General features: G+C 47.6%; 1 protein-coding gene across 1 annotated transcript in view; it reads right to left on the bottom strand.

The window, feature by feature from the left end:
* Positions 1–9,821, bottom strand: part of LOC121868464 — a 104,585-nt gene extending 94,764 nt beyond the window's left edge. The window contains exon 1 of the mRNA XM_042369120.1: positions 9,380–9,821. Within this exon, the coding sequence (XP_042225054.1) occupies positions 9,380–9,428 (49 nt within the window). The 5' untranslated portion in view covers positions 9,429–9,821. The remainder of the gene's footprint in view (positions 1–9,379) is intronic.
* Between the last annotated feature and the right edge of the window lie 8,742 nt (positions 9,822–18,563).

Genomic DNA, 18,563 nt, shown 5'->3' with positions numbered 1-18,563 from the left:
GTTTAGGTGTAGAAGCTGTCGCCAACACAACAACCACACCCTGAGTTAACGAGCTGCATGACCAGTGTTTAAGTGCAAGCTGTCGCCAACACAACAACCACACCCTGGGTTAACGAGCTGCATGACCCAGTGTTTGGGTGTGGCTGTTGCCAACACAACAACCACCCTGAGTTAACGAGCTGCATGACCCAGTGTTTAAGGTATAGAAGCTGTCGGCAACACATCAACACACCCTGAGTTAAACAGGCTCTGCTGACCCAGTGTTTAAGGTGTAGAAGCTGTCGCCAACACAACAACCCCCCAAGTTAACGGGCTGCATGACCCAGTGTTTAAGGTGTAGAAGCTGTCGCCCACAACAACCACACCCTGAGTTAACGAGCTGCATGACCCAGTGTTTAAGGTGTAGAAGCTGTCGCCAACACAACAACCACTCCAAGTTAACGAGCTGCATGACCGATGTTTTAGGTATAGAAGCTGTCGCCAACACAACAACCACACCCTGAGTTAAGACGCTGCATGACCCAGTGTTTAAGGTTGTGAAGCTGTCGCCAACACATAACCACCCCAAGTTAACGAGCTGCATGACCCAGTGTTTAAGGTGTGAAGCTGTCGCCAAACAACAACACACCTTGAGTTAACAGGCTGCATGACCCAGTGTTTAGGGTGTAGAATGTCGCCAGCACAACAACCACACCCCAAGTTAACGAGCTGCATGACCCTGTGTTTAAAGTGTGAAGCTGTCGCCAATACAACAACCACACCCTGAGTTAACGAGTTGCATGACCCAGTGTCAAGGATAGTCCGAAGACCGGACAACTCGCCAACTGCACTGGCTAACCATTACCCCGGAACACGATTAACATCCAGGTCCCAATTACTGCTGGGGAAGACGAGGCAAATGGCGGCCAAAAGAGATCGAACCAGCCACTCACTTGCAGGCGGCATGCAACCCAACTAACCCAGTCAGAGCCTAAGCGAAACCTCTCTCCCACAGCCTCCTCCTTTCCCAGCCCTCCTCCTCTCCCAGCCCTCCTCCTCTCCCACAGCCCTCCTCCTCTCCCACAGCCTCTCCCTCTCCCAGCCTCTCCCTCTCCCAGCCTCTCCTCTCCCCAGCCCCCCTCGTCTCCCCAGCCCTCCCTCCTGCCAGCCCTCCTCCTCTCCCCAGCCTCCTCCTCTCCCCAGCCCTCCTCCTCTCCCCCAGTCCTCCTCCTCTCCCCAGCCCTCCTCCTCCTCACGCCCTCCTCCTCTCCCCAAGTCCTCCTCCTCTCCCCAGTCCTCCTCTCTCCCAGCCCTCCTCTCTCCCACCAGCCCTCCTCTCCCACGGCCTCCCTCTCCCCCAGCCTCCTCTCCCCAGCCCTCCTCCTCCACAGTCCTCTCCTCTCCCCGCCTCCCCCTCTCCCACAGCCCTCCTCCTCTCCCACAGCCCTCTCCTCTCCCACAGTCCTCCTCCTCTCCCCCAGCCTCCTCCTCTCCCACACCCTCCTCCTCTCCCAGCCCTCCTCCTCTCCCACAGTCCCTCCTCCTCTCCCACAGCCTCTCCTCTCCCGCCTCTCTCCTTCCATGTCTCTCCCGGCCTCCTCCTCTCCCAGCCCTCCTCCTCTCCCCAGCCTCCTCTCCCACAGCCCTCCTCCTCTCCCAGCCCTCCTCCTCTCCCCAGTCCTCCTCCTCTCCCCCAGCCCTCCTCCTCTCCCCAGCCTCCTCCTCCCCCAACTGTTGTAACTCTCCCACAGTCTCCTCTCCCCGCCCTCCTCCTCTCCCAGCCTCCTCCTCTCCCCTGGCTTCCATGTCTCTCCCACAGTCCTCCTCCCTCCCCAGCCCTCCTCCTCTCCCACAGTCCTCCTCCTCTCCCACAGCCCTCCTCCTCCCCACAGCCCTCCTCCTCTCCCACAACTGTCATGCTCTCCCCAGTCCTCCTCCTCTCCCAGCCCCTCCTCCTCTCCCACAGCCCTCCTCCTCTCCCACATCCCTCCTCCTCTCCCCCAACTGTCACTGCTCTCCCACAGTCCTCCTCCTCCAGCCTCTCCTCTCCACAGCCCTCCTCCTCTCCCACAGCCCTCCTCCTCTCCCACAGTCCTCCTCCTCTCCCCAGCCCTCCTCCTCTCCCAGCCTCCTCCTCTCCCACAGTCCTCCTCCTCTCCCACAGCCCTCCTCCCTCCCCAGCCCCCTCCTCTCCCACAGCCCTCCTTCTCTCCCCAACTGTCATGAACTCTCCCACACTCCTTGGGATCATCTTCCCACGCTCTCAAGACGTGAAATCAGAAATAAATGAGGAACAGCGCGTTGGGGGAAGTGGTGTGATGAAAGGGAAGAGGGAGAAGGGGAGGAGGAAGAAAAAGGAAGTATATTGGAGTGGGAGAAGTGAGAAGGGAGAAGAAGAAGGGAGAGGGAGAAAAGGGGAGGAACTGTTGTCACTCATTTAAAGTAAAATACAAGAGTTAAAATCTCCATATTTATTTGGGGTAAACTTTTTGATTGCGTGTTGGCGCTCGTTCAGAAGGGTTGTTAGTGGTGGAGTGGAGGGTTGTTAGTGGTAGGTAGAGGGTTGTTAGTGGTTGGTAGGGTTGTTGATGTGAGTGGAGGGTTGTTGATGAGTAGAGTGAGGTTGTTGGCAGTTGTTGAAGGGTTGTTGGAGCAGATGTAGGGTTGTTAGTGGTAGGTAGAGGGTTGTTAGTGGTATGAGTGGAGGGTTGTTAGTATGGGTAGAGGGTTGTTAGTGGTAGGTGGAGGTTGTTAGTAATGAGAGAGGGTTGTTGATGGTAGGTGGAGGGTTGTTAGTAGTGGAAGTAGAGGTTGTTGTGATTGTTAGAGGTTGTTAGTGATAAGTGTGGGGTTGTTAGTGGTGGGTAGAGGGTTGTTAGTGATGTTAGGTGGAGGTTGTTAGTGATAGTAGAGGGTTGTTAGTGGTAGGTGGAGGTTGTTAGTGGTGAGTAGAGGTTGTTAGTGATAGGTGGAGGTTGTGTTAGTGATAGAGGGTTGTTGTTGTTAGAGGGTTGTTGGCGGTAGGTGTAGGGTTGTTGTGGTGAGGTAGGTAGAGGTTGTTGAGTGGTAGGTGGAGGTTGTTAGTGTTAGGTAGAAGGTTGTTAGTGGTAAGGGTTGTTAGTGGTTGTGACGGTGAGGTGACGAGGAGGATGAGGTGACGAGGAAGGGGTGAGGTGACGAGGGGTGAGGTGACAGGAGGTGGTGGAGGTGAGGTGACGAGGGAGGATTGAGGGGTGACGAGGTGACAGAGGAGGGTGAGGGTGGGCAGGGGAGGGTGAGGGGTCAGGAGGTGAGGGTGAGGTGACGGGGAGAGGAGGTGACAGGAGGAGGTGAGGTGACAGGGAGGGTGGGGAGATCAGGGCGTCTGGGTCACACGCCTAGTTAGCCACAAGTCAGGGGGATGAAATATGCCAGCATGTACGTTTCCGGAGTCCCGTTGTGTGTGTGTTTGTGTGTGTGTTGTGTGTGTGTGTGTATGTGTGTATGTGTGTATTTCTTCTGGAGTTAAGTCATCATACTCAAGAGACTAATTAAATCATACTTAATAACAAATAAACTATCAGGTAATTCACTAAAAAATTCACAATTAAAAAAATCTGAAAAAAAAAAAATCAGTGAATTTGGTTATGTGGCAGCCAGCACCACCAACTATTATATAAGAGGGTGGGGATTGGGTTCATAGGTTAATTACAAAGTTGTCTTGACCTGACCTGACCTGACTTGACCTAACCTAACCCTTAAATTATGATAAAATACATTTAAAATCAGGAAGTGTAAGGTCAAGTGTAGCTCTGAGAAAAAAGTGTTGAGTTTATTTATTCATTTTTTGGTCCTCTTGTGATTACTCCAGAACACTCACCCATCAGAACACTCACCCATCAGAACACCCACCCATCAGAACACCCACCCATCGAACACATCCATCAGAACCTTACCCATCCATAGAACACCCACCATCAGAACACCCACCCATCAGAACACCCACCCATCAGAAGAGAGAGAGAGGATGACTAACATCTAGACAACATTGTGCATATTTTATCCAACCTGAACGTAAATGAAAAATACTCGTGGAATAGAGTGTGTTGCTGCTGTTATTATTATTATTATTATTATTATTATTATTATTTATATTATTATTGTTGTTATTATTATTTATTGTTATAATATAATCATACTCTGTACCACATAATCTTAGTGTAGTATAATAGTGTTATGTTATCGACGTGGTAATTGACGCGACAAAGACTTATTAATGGTCCATGTATTAGAAGGCCCCTATGTTTACTGCCGGGATATTGTAATGGGCTGGTGGTGGTGAGTGGTGGTGTGTGGTGAGAAGGAAGAGGTACGTAGCATTCCCACAAACACCCCACCTCCCCACAAACACCCTCCTCTAAACACCTCCTCCTCCTCTCCCCTCATCGGTCATCAGCCCTCTCCTTGCCATAATGGGTTCACTATCTAGAATGGTGTTGAGGACTCCCATGACCCCCTTCTCACCCTTACCCTCCCTTCCCCCCTCCTCCCTCCTCACCCCTCCCCCCTCCCCCACACACACCAGGGCCACACCATCATAGTCTTGTCAGGACGGTAACCTGACCACATTAACGAAGGTAATTAAATAAAGGTAATTAATCTGAAGGTAATCTGAAGCGTAGACAGATAACAATAATAATATTAGTAAGTGAATGAGAATTGATAAGACAGTCAAAATCAAGAATTAATAACAACAACAACAACAATGATAATAATAAATATATTACCGTAAAATTTATTCCTTTACGTCACTCACCTACGTCACTGTGTTGTTTGAAGTGGGGGTGACTCCACACAGAATCTACACCTTCCCTCCCTCTCTCCCTTCTCTCTCTCCCTCCTCCTTCTCCCCATCCACCACCTTATTATTCCTCTTCGTCTTATTCTCCACCTGTTTCTTCTCCATTTCTCGTTTCTCCAACCTATCCTTCCCCTCCTCTTCCTCCTTCCCTTCACTCAGTCCTTCTCTTCCCCCCTTCATCTTCCTATACATCCTGCTCCTCTCCCCCCCCTTCTTCCTCCTCCTGCAGGGGTGTAGCTCCTCTACATGAGTAACAAGCGGTCCTAAGTCAATATCCGCGTTCCCACCTTGTCCCTCCTGCCAGCTGGGTGGTTAGCAGGCCCTTGGGTGGCTCCTGGGCCCTTGGATGGCTCCTGGGCCTCTGGGTGTGTGGGCCCAGTAAGTGACATAGCAGTAATATAGACCAGTAATATAGACACAATAGGATGTGTAATAGTGTAGTCCAGATGATGTTCCCTCACTCACTCACTGGTTGTAGAGCCATTAGTATAGTTTCACCTCCCTCCTCCCCTCTTCCTTCCTCTCCTCTCCCCCCCTCCCCAGAGCAGATTTGATTCTATTATACCAAGGTGTGTGAGAGAGAGAGAGAGAGAGGAAGGAGACTACTTTCCATCCTCCGAGTTTGCTGGGAAGACAAGAGAACAAATGCCAGTGAAGAGGCGAAGGAGCAGTGGTCACCGGAGCTCTCTTGGATTCAGGCAGCAACCGATCATATTGCATGTGTAGTCTAGCTAACCGGCTGCAGGTAGAGGGAGGGCCAGTTTCCCTCTCCACTGGAACGATCATGAAAAAATAATAAAAAAATAAAAAATATTCTTGCTAACGCCAACTATAGGAGCATCGAGGCTACCATTGTCCGCGAACAACTACGCTGGACTGGCCATGTTACCCGCATGGACGACAGTAGGCTACCAAAGCAGCTACTTTACAGTCACCTAAAGAATAGTACACGTAACGCTGGTGGACAACTGGAGAGGTATAAGGATAGTCTTAAGACAAACCTGAAAAGGTGCCAAATCAACCCCCTCACCTGGAGACGATTACTCACACCCGTAACCTTGCAGGGCACCACGAGAAGGTGTCAACTTTCGAAGTTAGCCCGACTGCATAACGAGGCAGACAAGCAAACGCCGGAAAAGACAGCCGCACCCTCCGCACTAGATGTAGCCCTCCACATGTGCAACATCTGTGATCCACTCTGCCAGTCATATCGGCCTCTTTAGTCACCTCAAAACTCACCAACAGGTGACATCATAATAACTCATATCATTGTGTCATAGCCGGATGATCGTCATACTTGATTCAGTGACATAAAAGTATTAGTAGTGTGTGTGTGTGTGTGTGTGGTATATATATGTGTGTGTGTGTGTGTGTGTGTGTATATGTGTGCACTGTGTATTTATGTATGTAGCGTGTGTGTGTGTGTGTGTGTGTGTGTGTGTGTGTGTGTGTGTGTGTGTGTGTGTTTGTGTTGACCTGCTGACATAATCCACTATTCTATTTGTGAATGTGTCAGCTAGACTAGTGGTGGCGCGACCCGTTAATTTACTTCATAACTAGCAAAAATAACCTCCTAATAACCTTTTGCACTTTACCCACAGACAACAAAATTATCCCCAAATGATGTCAAATTACGCTGAGACTCTACCTAGTTGAGATACGTTACCTGACCTGACCTGACCTGTAGCCATCTCTCACGTTGTTTATTTCACCTGAAGATTAATAACTCTGTGTTCTTTTACGTTCTTCCTCTTTCTGTTCCTCTTCCTTCCATCATCATCTCCTATTTCTTCTTCTCCTTCTTCTATATCTTCCTCTTTTCTCGTCCTCCTTCATTTTCTCTTTCTTTTTCACATTTTATTTCGTCTTTTTGTTATTTTAACCGTATAGGGAGGTGGAAGGGAGGGAGTGTGAGAAGGAAACAGGGAGGGGAGACGGGAGGGAGGGAGACACGGAGGGAGGGAGACACGGAGGAGGGAGACAGGGGAGGAGAGGGGAGGGAGGAGGAGGAGGGAGGAGGGAGGAGGGAGGAGAGAGAGAGACAGGGAGGGAGGAGTGAGCGGTATCAACGTCACCCCATCACCATCCTCCAGATGTCACCAGGACAAATTTATACCATTACGAATCATAGATCACAGCCACCCTAATCTGTCTGTAGGCTGGCAACACCATCTGTCCCTCATCGATGCTGTCGGTCTGTGGGGGAGAGGAAGGAAGGGAGACGAAAAGGTACTAAGAGAAGGAAGGAAGGAGAGGAGAAGGAAGGAGAAGAGGTGGTTCATTATTGACAGCATTTATTATTAATTTTGTGGGGTGTCTTGTTTTCTCGAGCACCTAGGTATGAAACCCTGGAACTGACGTGTGTGTGTGTGTGTGTGTGTGTGTGTGTGTGTGGTGTGTGTGTGACCATAGAGCTGACAGATAATTGTATGAACAATATCCGCAGCAGAGTTTTTAACGTGGACCAATTTTCTTGAATTTGCCCAGAGACCATTACTGTTCACACACACACTTCTCTCTCTCTCTCTCTCTCTCTCTCTCTCTCTCTCTCTCTCTCTCTCTCTTTCTTCCCTTCCTCTCATCATCTTTATAAATGTTTGCTCGTTTCCAAGTAATTCCTCCTCCTCTTACTCTTCCTTCCTTTCCTCGTCTTCTCCTCTTCCTCTTCTTCCCTCTCTCTCTCTCTCTCCTTCTACCACTTCCTCTCTCTTCCTCCTTCCCCCTCTCCTTCCTCCTCCTCCTCCTAATCACAAATATAATCCCCCCAAAACAACACCAACAACAACGACAACACCATCACCACCACCACCACCACCACCACCACCAACACCACCACCACCACCACCAACACCACCACCACACCACCACCACCACCACCACAACCACTAACAACAACACCACACCACCACCATTGTCCCGGTAGACCCTAAGGAATATATATATTATTTTTTACGTGTTAATAAGATGATGATCATTAGCGGTCACTTGGGCAAGCTAGATGAAGAGTATAGCCCTCGATAATTAGCTTCGTGGCGAGGAGCTCTAATATTACTCGCCACGGGCCGATAGCTAGTTGGGTGGGTGGCGAGAGAATGGGTTTGTTGTCGGCGGTAGAAATTGTTTGGCGAGGAATTAACTATGGAGATTAAATTATGCGACAATAGGAACTCTGTCGACACCGTATAGGATAGTTTGCCGTGATTGGTCGATACCGTATAGGATAGTTTACCGTCATTGGTCAGTAATGGAAGTTAGGCTACTGTGGTTGGTTGGTGATATAGGGTTGTCTGCAGCGATTGGTTAATATCGTGGTAATACAAAATAAACTGACGTGATTGGTCGATAGAATAGAATAAACTGACGTGATTGGTCGATAGAATAGAATAAGCTGACGTGATTGGTCGATAGAATAGAATAAGCTGACGTGATTGGTCGATAAAATAACATAAGGTGACGTGATTGGTGGAGAACATCAGGTACACAGTGAGTCACCTGTTGAACATTATCTCATTAGTGAACGTTCTCAACTTTATATATTCTCTCTGTTAAAAAATCGAATAATAATAATAATAATAATAATAATAATAATAATAATAACAATAATAATAATAATAATAATAATAATAATAATAATAACAATAAAAACAATAATAATAATAATAATAATAATAATAATAATAATAATAATAATAATAATAATAATAATAATAATAATAATAATAATAATAATAAACTGATATAGACGGAAAAATATAGATAAATTTGTTTTATGTTTGTAGTTCCTTGTCCATTAGGTAGACGATGGTGAGTGTGTCGTGGGAGGGAATAATGCTCGTAAGTGTATTGCCAACTATTAAAGTCCGTTCGTCTCTCCTCCATAAGTCCCGTTCGGCTTATGGGAGAGATGAACGGTCTTAGAGGAGAGGTGAACGGTCTTATGGGGAGGCGAACGGACTTATGGAGGAGAGGCGAACGGACTTATGGGGAGAGGCGAACGGTCTTACGTTGTTGTAAATATATTAAAGATTTAAGTCATTAATCCTGGAGATAATTAACAAGATTCCTGTAATTTTACTATAGAATGAGACCTATACAACGGACTATACCCGTTAGATTGATGATGTCCGGTAAATGGAGGTTCTATCAACGGACTATACCCGTTAGATTGATGATGTCCGGTAATGGAGGTTATCAACGGACTATACCCGTTAATTGATGATGTCCGGTAAATGGGTTCTATCAACGGACTATACCCGTTAGATTGATGTCCGTAATGGAGGTTCTATCAACGGACTATACCCGTTGAATTGATGATGTCCGGTAAATGGAGGTTCTATCAACGGACTATACCCGTTAGATTGATGATGTCCGGTAAATGGAGGTTCTATCATGATTTAACAGTTGTATTGGTAGTTTTTTCTTAATTTAGACTCGAAGGAACATTTAGGATTATAACGATATTTTTTTTTTAGTTAGATGATCGTAAAATAGTACTCAGTGATATGGAAAACAGTGGAACTTGTACTCAGTGATATGAAAAACAGTGGGACTTGTACTCACCTAAACCCAGAATGATGACGATGATGAAACTGAGTCTTGCTGGCTTCATGGTGATGGTGGGCGTGGGCGGTGGGCGTGGAGGTCAAATTGCTGTAGACGGGTGGGCGTAGTTATGGGCGTGTGTATGTGTAAGGGGGAGTTGTATGTGTATCTGTATGTGTGTGTGGTGTATAACTGGTGTGTATGTGTGGGGTTGTGGGCGTGGTTGTGGGCGTGGGACTAACACACGCTTGATGATGCTTCAATTCTACTGCACCCTCTTCGTTGACTCGGTCAGTTTAAGGCCAAAAAATTCCACGGGGAAATTTAATTTAGCGTTCCAAACTTCCTCCCAAAGTTTGTACTGAGCGTTCACAAGATGTTTTCGAATCAGCGATGTGCCCCGCGCTTACAGACAGACAGACAGACGCACACAGACAGACAACACACAGACAGACAGACAGACGCACAGACAGACAGACAGACGCACACAGACAGACAGACAGACGCACACAGACAGACAGACAGACGCACACAGACAGACAGACAGACGCACACAGACACTCAGACAAACAGACAGACAGACGGACGACTTTTCTAATTCGTTCAGTTATGATAGTTTAAATATTTTTCTAGTTTTCAGTAGAAGGTTCACTATTTATCGATTATTTTCAATCAGTAAGTATTTTTTTTTTCCCAACGCTAATTTTTCAAGGTAGTTTAAATCACTAAGTCTAGTTATAATAATAATTACTTTTCCACCACTTTACACACGGTCATTGGTAGATTATGTTGAGAAGTTTACACACCTGACAACAACGGGAAACGTGTAGCAACAATACGTCTCTCTCTCTCTCTCTCTCTCTCTCTCTCTCTCTCTCTCTCTCTCTCTTCTCTCTCTCTATGTGATCAATTCAATGTCATTTCTGATTTTAGGTATTGTCTTCTCATCTTCACTACAGAAGCTCTTAATTACCGTACCCATGTTTGTTTACGAACTAGAGCACTTATGGGGTGACTGTGTTTCTCTATACCTGTATATGTCTCTTCAAACCTTTATATGAATCCAGGTTTTGTTGTTGTAATGTCTCAAGTATTTTCCACAAGTTTATCCTATATTTATCTTTGAGGTTTATCACATGGATGTTATTTTAGGTGATTTTGGTTATTAGTTGATGGGGTTTTTTTCTGTTTTTAGGTCATTTCACAGGGCCCTCTGGTGTTGTGTGTCTCAGGGCTGTGTCTCAGGGCTGTGTCTCAGGGCTGTGTCTCAGGGCTTGTTCTAGCCTCCATCAGTGTTCTGTAAGAAAAATACGATGATGATGATAATGACATTTATTATATAAGTAACAATAATGACAATAATAACACTACAACTACTACTACTAATAATATGTATTTTAATGGTAATAATTCGATCATATATTAGCAGAGCAGAATGTGATCGTCTTCTGGTTTACTTAGAATAATGTTAAATGATGGTAAGACTAACACACACACACACACACACACACACACACACACACACACACACACACATCTTTGACCACCGTAGGTCAAGACCTATTCAGGCGCTGCTCCTGCTGAACAGCTGTCCCCCTTGGCAATGTTCATTCCCCAAGTCCCTCTCCGACCCATCCTCACCACCGGGATATCAACAAAATGAAAAGTGTACAATTTCGTTTAGGAAAGAAGTGGGATCAGTGTTGAACAGTGAACAGTGTTTAAGCCAGTGAATTCAGCACCAGACAGTACCAGTGAGCCGTGACCCACCAGTGAGATAAGCACCCTGGGAACTGACCACCATCTTCTGACCAGGAGGTGCTAATCAGTCTGCGAACAACAGAGGGCCGGCCGACTACGAGATAACACAACACCACCCAGCAGGGCGAGTATGTGTGACACCACCACACCACCGGTGTCTCCATGACCACGTGATGTCCTTCATATCAACACCCGAGGACGAGTTACTACACCACGTGAACACCACACCCTGGTGTCCCCATGACCATGTGAGGTCCTTCATATCAAACCGAGGACGAGTTACTACACCACGTGAACACCACACCACCCGGTGTCTCCATGACCACGTGAGGTCCTTCATATCAACACCGGGAGACGAGTTACTACACCACGTGAACACCACACCACCTGGTGTCCCCCGGACCACGTGGGTCTATATCGGACGTTCACCACCACCTGGTGTCCATGACCACGTGAGGTCCTTCATATCAACACCCGAGGACGAGTTACTACACCGTGAACACCACACCACCTGGTGTCTCCATGACCACGTGGGGTCCTTCATATCAACACCCGAGGACGAGTTACTACACCACGTGAACACCACACCTGTCTCCATGACCACGTGAGGTCCTTCATATCAACACCGGAGAGATTTTACCACGTGAACACCACACCACCTGGTGTCTCCACGACCACGTGAGGTCCTTCATATCAACACCCGAGGACGGGTTACTACACCACGTGGACACCACACCACCTGGTGTCTCCATGACCACGTGAGGTCCTTCATATCAACACCGAGGACGAGTTACTACACCACGTAGACACCACACCACCTGGTGTCTCCATGACCACGTGAGGTCCTTCATATCAACACCGAGACGAGTTACTACACCACGTGAACACCACACCACCTGGTGTCTCCATGACCACGTGAGTCCTTCATATCAACACCCGAGGACGAGTTACTACCACGTGAACACCACACCACCTGGTGTCTCCATGAACCAGCCCAGGCCCGGGCCATCAACTGTAAACTATAATAATTTGTATGTTCAATCATTGTTCCTTCTCCTTTAGTAATGAAAGCTTTTGTTAAACGACCCACCCACCCCATGTCTTTGTATGTAATAAGTCATTTTTGTCAATGTATATTTTCAGCCTTCGGCTGCTGAACTTTTCAATAAACCGTTAATTATTATTATTATTTACACACACACATCTCTCTCTCTCTCTCTCTCTCTCTCTCTCTCTCCTCTCTCTCTCTCTCTCTCTCTCTCTCTCTCTCTCTCTCTCTCTCTCCCTACGTTTGACTACAAAGTTTCAGCTAGTGGTTCCAATTTAGCGTTCAAAAGACGGCGTGTGTGTGGTTGGGGGGACTTTTTAAAACACCTACAGGTTTTTTTTACCTGGGCATGTTTCAAGGTGCTTCACCTATAATGAAGACAGTTGGTAGTAATGAGGTCGCGTTGCATTATGGGTGGGGGACACCGACCCTCTCTTATGTGGGAGGAAGGGGTGGTTTTGAGGATCAGGGGGGAGGTAGAGAGTCGGGGTAGGGAAGAGTCAGAATGGGGGTAGGTGTGTGTGTGTGTGTGTGTGTGTGTGTGTGTGTGTGTGAAAGGAAGGAAGGAAGGAAGGAAGGAGAATGGGTGTAAGGACCACAGAAAAAGTGGGTGGGAAGAAACGGAACACAGAACCCGGGAGTAAAACGTGGGTGGGTGTGGGGTGGGTGTGGGGGGTGGGTGTGGGTGTGTGGGGGTGGGTGGTGAAGGCTATTCGGTTGGTGAAGGGTTGGGCGGGGCAAGGAGGTGTTGTGGGTGGGTGGAGGTGTGATCATTACAGGTGATAATGTAAGTGTGGTGGTGAGGCAGGTAACGAGGGCAGGTGCACCGGGGAGTGATGAAGAAGGCTTTGTGGTGGTGACGTGGTGGAAGGTGAGGTGGTGAAGAGGTGGTGAAGGAGGAGGTGGTGACGTAGTGAAGGAGGTGGTGGTGAAGGAGGTGGTGGTGACGTAGTGGAGAAGAGTTGGTGAAGGACGAGGTGGTGAAGGAGGTGGTGAGGGAGGAGGGTGGTGAAGGAGGCGGTGGTGAAGGAGGTGGTGAAGGAGGAGGTGGTGAGTAGTGAGGAGGTGGTGGTGGTGGTGGTGACGTAGTGGAGGAGAGTTGGTGAAGGACGAGGTGGTGAAGGAGGAGGTGGTGAAGGAGGAGGTGGTGAAGGAGGCGGTGGTGAAGGAGGCGGTGGTGAAGGAGGAGGTGGTGACGTAGTGGAAGCACAGGTAGACGCTGCAGGTGTAGAGGTGACCACACACACACACACACACACACACACACAACACACACACACACACACACAGTACAGGAAGCTTCATCATCATCTAAATAAAACTGTGTTATCCTGAACCACGAGCCGTAAGGTCAAAGGTCACAGTCATATTAATGTTTAGCACAGGTATTTCACGTGGCTGGTTCAAGGCTCATGATTACTTCCAGTGTGTGTGTGTGTGTGTGTGTGTGTGTGTGTGTGTTTATAAAGAAAAATTTGGTGCCAGAGAGAGAGAGATGTAAGTAAATCAACATTGTAGTAAATTAGTCCAGTTGGTCCGTGATGACCTCTCTCTCTCTCTCTCTCCTTATTCTCACCTCCATACACATTCTTCTCTCCTTATTATTCATTTCTCCCTATTCCTTTCTTCTGTCCCTCTCCCATTCTTCTCCCTTCCTCCCATCCTCCCCATCCTTCTCTACCACTTCCCCTCACCTTCCACGTCTCCTCTACCTTCCCACCCCCTTCCTTACCCATCAATTCTCTCCTCCTTCCCTCCCTCCTCTCCCCTCTCTTACACCCCCCTGGTGTTGACGGGGCTACCTAAGCAGGAAACTAATAGGTCATCCAGCTGTTGACTTTGGGCAGGAATCAAATTATTGAAAGATAATGCCAACGAGGGGAGCCAAGTGAAGCAACCAGGGCGAAGCAGGGCGTTTAAGGTGGGGGTATAGGGGGTGTGGGTGTGGGTATAGGGGGTGTGGAGTGTGGGTATAGGGGTAATGGTGGGTATAGGGGGTGTGGGTGGGGGTATAGGGGGTGTGTATGTGGGTGTTCACAAGGAGACCGGTCAGACTGGCAACTACCGTATGGGATCTCGCTGCTGTCGTGGCAAGATTATCCTTGAGTCTCCTAAACAGACTTCTCCCTAAAGCGGCTTCCTCCCAGATCTCAATGTGGCTTTGGGCCATCACATGGCACCTGACATGATCTGCTGCCCGCCAGATACAGGAAAATGCAGAGAACAGCGTCGTGACCTGTACATGGCTTTCATCGACCTAATTATGGCCTTCGACTAGGCCAACAGGGAAACCCTCTGGTGGACCCTCAGGCATTTGGCTGCCACCAAATTCATTGCCATTGAGGCAACTCCACGATGCCATGAAAGGCAGTGTCCCAGCTGACAATGATCTGAGTTCTTCCCCATCCAACAGGGTTAAACAAGGGTGTGCACCAACTCTCTTTTCCATTTTCTTGGCTGCCTTCCTTACTCATGCCAGTGCCAATTTAGCTGGGTGGACTCCGATGTCCTGGATGAAGGGTCTTTTCAACATAAGACGACTCAGGCAGGAACAAAGGTGTCGGCAGCTTTCATTACTGAACTTCATTATAGACCTCACCCTTGTTGCTCACACTAGACACGACCTACAGGGATCCTGAACACATGCATATGCACCTCGGCCTTGAGGTGAATGTCCTAAGACTCAGATTCTTTCGGCTGTCCCTGGTTCAACCACACCTCCACCATCCATCCAACCCGGTACTACCCTCTAATGTTACCCTCTTTCGGTATCTCGGCCACCTGTCACCACCGCAGACATCGATGAAGAGATAGCATCGGATCAGATGTGCATCTCAAGCCTTTGCGACTCCGTACCCGTGTCTTCAGCTGTGAAGCTGAAATTATCTACAAATTACGCATATCGAGCAGTGGTCCTCCCACCCTGCTATATGGCTGCGAGACATGGGTCACATACAGGAGGCACCTCAGGCGCGAGAACTTTCACCAACGTAGTCAACGTTCCATCCTCCGAGTTGCTGGGAAGACAAGAGAACAAATGTCAGCATTCTTGCTGACACCAACTGTAGGAGCATCGAGGCTACCATTATCCGCGAACAACTACGTTGGACTGGCCATGTTACGCGTGGACGACAGTAGACTGCCAAAGCAGCTACTTTACAGTCACCTAACGAATAGTACACGTAACGCTGGCGGGCAACTGAAAAGGTATAAGGATAGTCTTAAGACCGTAACGCTTGGAGGAGCACCACACGAGAAGGTGTCAATACTTTCGAGTTAACCCGACTGCATAACGAGGCAGACAAGCGCCGGAAAGACGCTGCCGCCACCCTCCGCACTAGATGTAGCCCTCCACACATGCAACATCTGTGGACGACTCTGCCGGTCCCGTATCGGCCTCTTTAGTCACCTCAAAACTCACCAACGAAGGTGACATCCTTAATAACTCATATCATTGTATCATAGCTGGATGATCGTCATAATCGATTCCGAGTGACCAAAAGTAGTAGTAGTGGATGGGTGTGTTTATATTAGTGGGTGGATGTGTGTTTACAGGGGAGTGAATGACTTAGAGAGAGAGAGAGAGAGAGATTCACTGGCTTTAATGAAGTATAAATAAATATATTGAAATCGCTCTTTTACCTGTTGCTACAAGAATCACACACACACACACACACACACACACACACACACACACACACACTGTTTGCTCGGTAATATTAAACTCGGTCGTCTGTAACACACCGTAAATAGCTCTTAAGTGAGAACAAATATTCTATGATGGGAAAAAACTCTCACGCTCTGTAGGTTTTAATATATAGAAGAAAATGTCGAGCAGGTGAGTGGTGGTTAGGTTAGGTTAGGTGGGATGAGCTTAGGTGAAGTGAGGTTAGGTGAGGTGAGGTGAGGTGATTAACAGTGTCATAACTAATAGACAGGAATGAGGTGTAGACAGAGAGTTGTATCTTGAATTACTGTCTAAAGGGTCGTAAGTTCGCTTCCTGGAACACACACACACACACACACGTTCATTAAGGTCACAACTTTATTTACGTCTGAGATCAGTTTATTATTATTAATTATTATTATTATTATTATTATTATTATTATTATTATTATTATTATTATTATTATTATTATTATTATTGTTATTGTTATTATTGGTGTTGTTGCTGTTAAGTACAATAAATTCATTATAAAGCTTCCAATAATTAGTTACTATTAAAAAATGTGTTAAGTAGAGTGATTTATGCTATTATTTTGTGCTTTTAAGAAACTATTAGTTGGAGACCTATAACGTGAGGTATACTGAGAGAGTAAGATTATGAATTCTATCTCTCTCTCTCTCTCTCTCTCATTACCACACACAATAAGCTACGACATAATAACCCCATTTAACTTGGTACCAACTAAGTGAAGCCCAGTTTGAGAATTAATCTGTTTTTCGACTCACACAGACGTCAACACCTGACACACACACACACACACACACACACGTTAACCTCATTCCTGTCAGTTACATTTAGCGTGTGTGGTGGAAGGTGGTGAGAGTGTGTGTGGAAAAAGTGTGTGAAGTGGAAGTGTGTGGGAGGTGAAGATGTGGGGGGGGTGGAGGTGTGTGTGTGTGGGGGTGTGTGGGAGGTGGAGGTGTGTGGGGGGTGGAGGTGTGTGGGGGTGGGTGTTGTGGGGGTGGAGGTGTGTGTGGGGGGTGGAGGTTGTGTGGGGTGGAGGTGTGTGTGGGGGGTGGGGTGTGTGTGGGGGTGGAGGTGTGTGGGGGTGGGTGTGTGTGGGGGTGGGTGTGGGGAGGGTGGGTGTGGGGGTGGGGTGTGTGTGTGGGGTGGGAGGTGTGTATGTGGGGTGGAGGTGTGTGGGGGGTGGGGTGTGTGGGGTGGAGGGTGTGTGTGTGTGGGGGTGGAGGTGTGTGTGTGTGGGGGTGTGTGGGAGGTGGAGTGTGTGTGGGGGGTGGAGGTGTGTGTGTGTGGGGGGTGGAGGTGTGTGTGGGGGGGGGTGGAGGTGTGTGTGGGGTGGAGGTGTGCAGGGGGTGGAGGTGTGTGGGGTGGAGGTGTGTGTGTGGGGTGGTGGAGGTGTGTGTGTGTGGGGTGGGGGTGTGTGTGGGGGGGTGGAGGTGTGTGTGGGGGATGGGGTGTGTGGGGGGTGGGGAGGTGTGTGTGGGGGGGTGGAGGTGTGTGTGTGTGTGTGTGTGTGTGTGTGTGTGTGTGTGTGTGTGTGTGTGTCCTATATACACTGGTCACTTGAGACAGGAGTCAAAATAGCGACCTCCACTAGGGAAGAATCGTGTGTGTGAGGGGGGTGGGAGGGGTGTGTGGGGGTGTGGGGGTGTGGGAGGGGTGTGTGGGGGTGTGGGAGGGATGTGTGGGTGTGTGGGAAGGGGGTGCATGGACCAAATAGTATTAACACCTCCATACCTGTGTACCTGTACTGGAATTTTCTTAATTAACAAAATAACATGTAGAATATTACCGTTAATGAACCTCAACTATATACAGGTGAGTTCAGTACCTGTACTTCTCTTTGACGACTCTTAAGTTATGTAACCCACCCGTCTTGATCAGCTTCTGGTAACCAAACCTAACCTAAACCTAACCTAACCTAAAGCTAACCTAACCTAAAGCTAACCTAACCTAACCTAAGCTAACCTAACCTAACCAGTCATCATCTTCACGTATAACTCTAAACACGTCTTGACAGCTGACTGATGACCGCTGCCTCCAAGTGGCTAGACAAGTCGTGTGTAGTGAATTGCCTTACACTTTCTGGTGTGTGTGTGTGTGTATGTGTGTTACTTCACCACCTCACCTGTAACAACTAGTAATTAAACAGGTTCATTCATCATATATTCACACAGTTTACACCTTAGCTGACGCCTGATTAACGCCACCTCTACTGTAATCATTTCTCTGGTTAAATTTAAAAGGGACATTAATAATTGTCAATAACTCATTTATATCGATAATTAATTACCCTTTCTCAGCCATTGGTTCATTGACTCGATAAAAAAAATTAATAAAGAAATATTATCACACAATCAAAAAGTATCTATACAAAATTGAGTTGAAAAAATATGACACAACGGACGAAGGATTTTGACAACCCTACCGAGACAACAGGAGTCACAGTGTTCATTATGACATTGATCGATCACCCTGAGTATAGATAGTTTTTTGGGGTGTGTCAGCAGGAGGGGGGAGGAGAGGGGGGGTGGCAGGTTATTATAAATCTGTTGAAGTTGCCTCAAGAAAACTTCAGTTGTAGCTCAAGCGGTTAAGTTACGAGAGATAAGGTTAGGTGAGGTTAGGTTAGGTTAGGTTAGATTAGATTAGATTAGGTTAGGTTAGATTAGGTTAGGTTAGAATACGTTTAATTTAGATAGGT

This window comes from Homarus americanus, unplaced genomic scaffold (assembly GCF_018991925.1).
Source record: "Homarus americanus isolate GMGI-L3 unplaced genomic scaffold, GMGI_Hamer_2.0 scaffold21930, whole genome shotgun sequence".
NCBI classification, from domain to species: Eukaryota; Metazoa; Arthropoda; class Malacostraca; order Decapoda; family Nephropidae; genus Homarus; species Homarus americanus.
The sequence above is the reverse complement of the archived record's forward strand: the minus strand, read 5'-3'. Positions and strand labels throughout refer to the sequence as shown.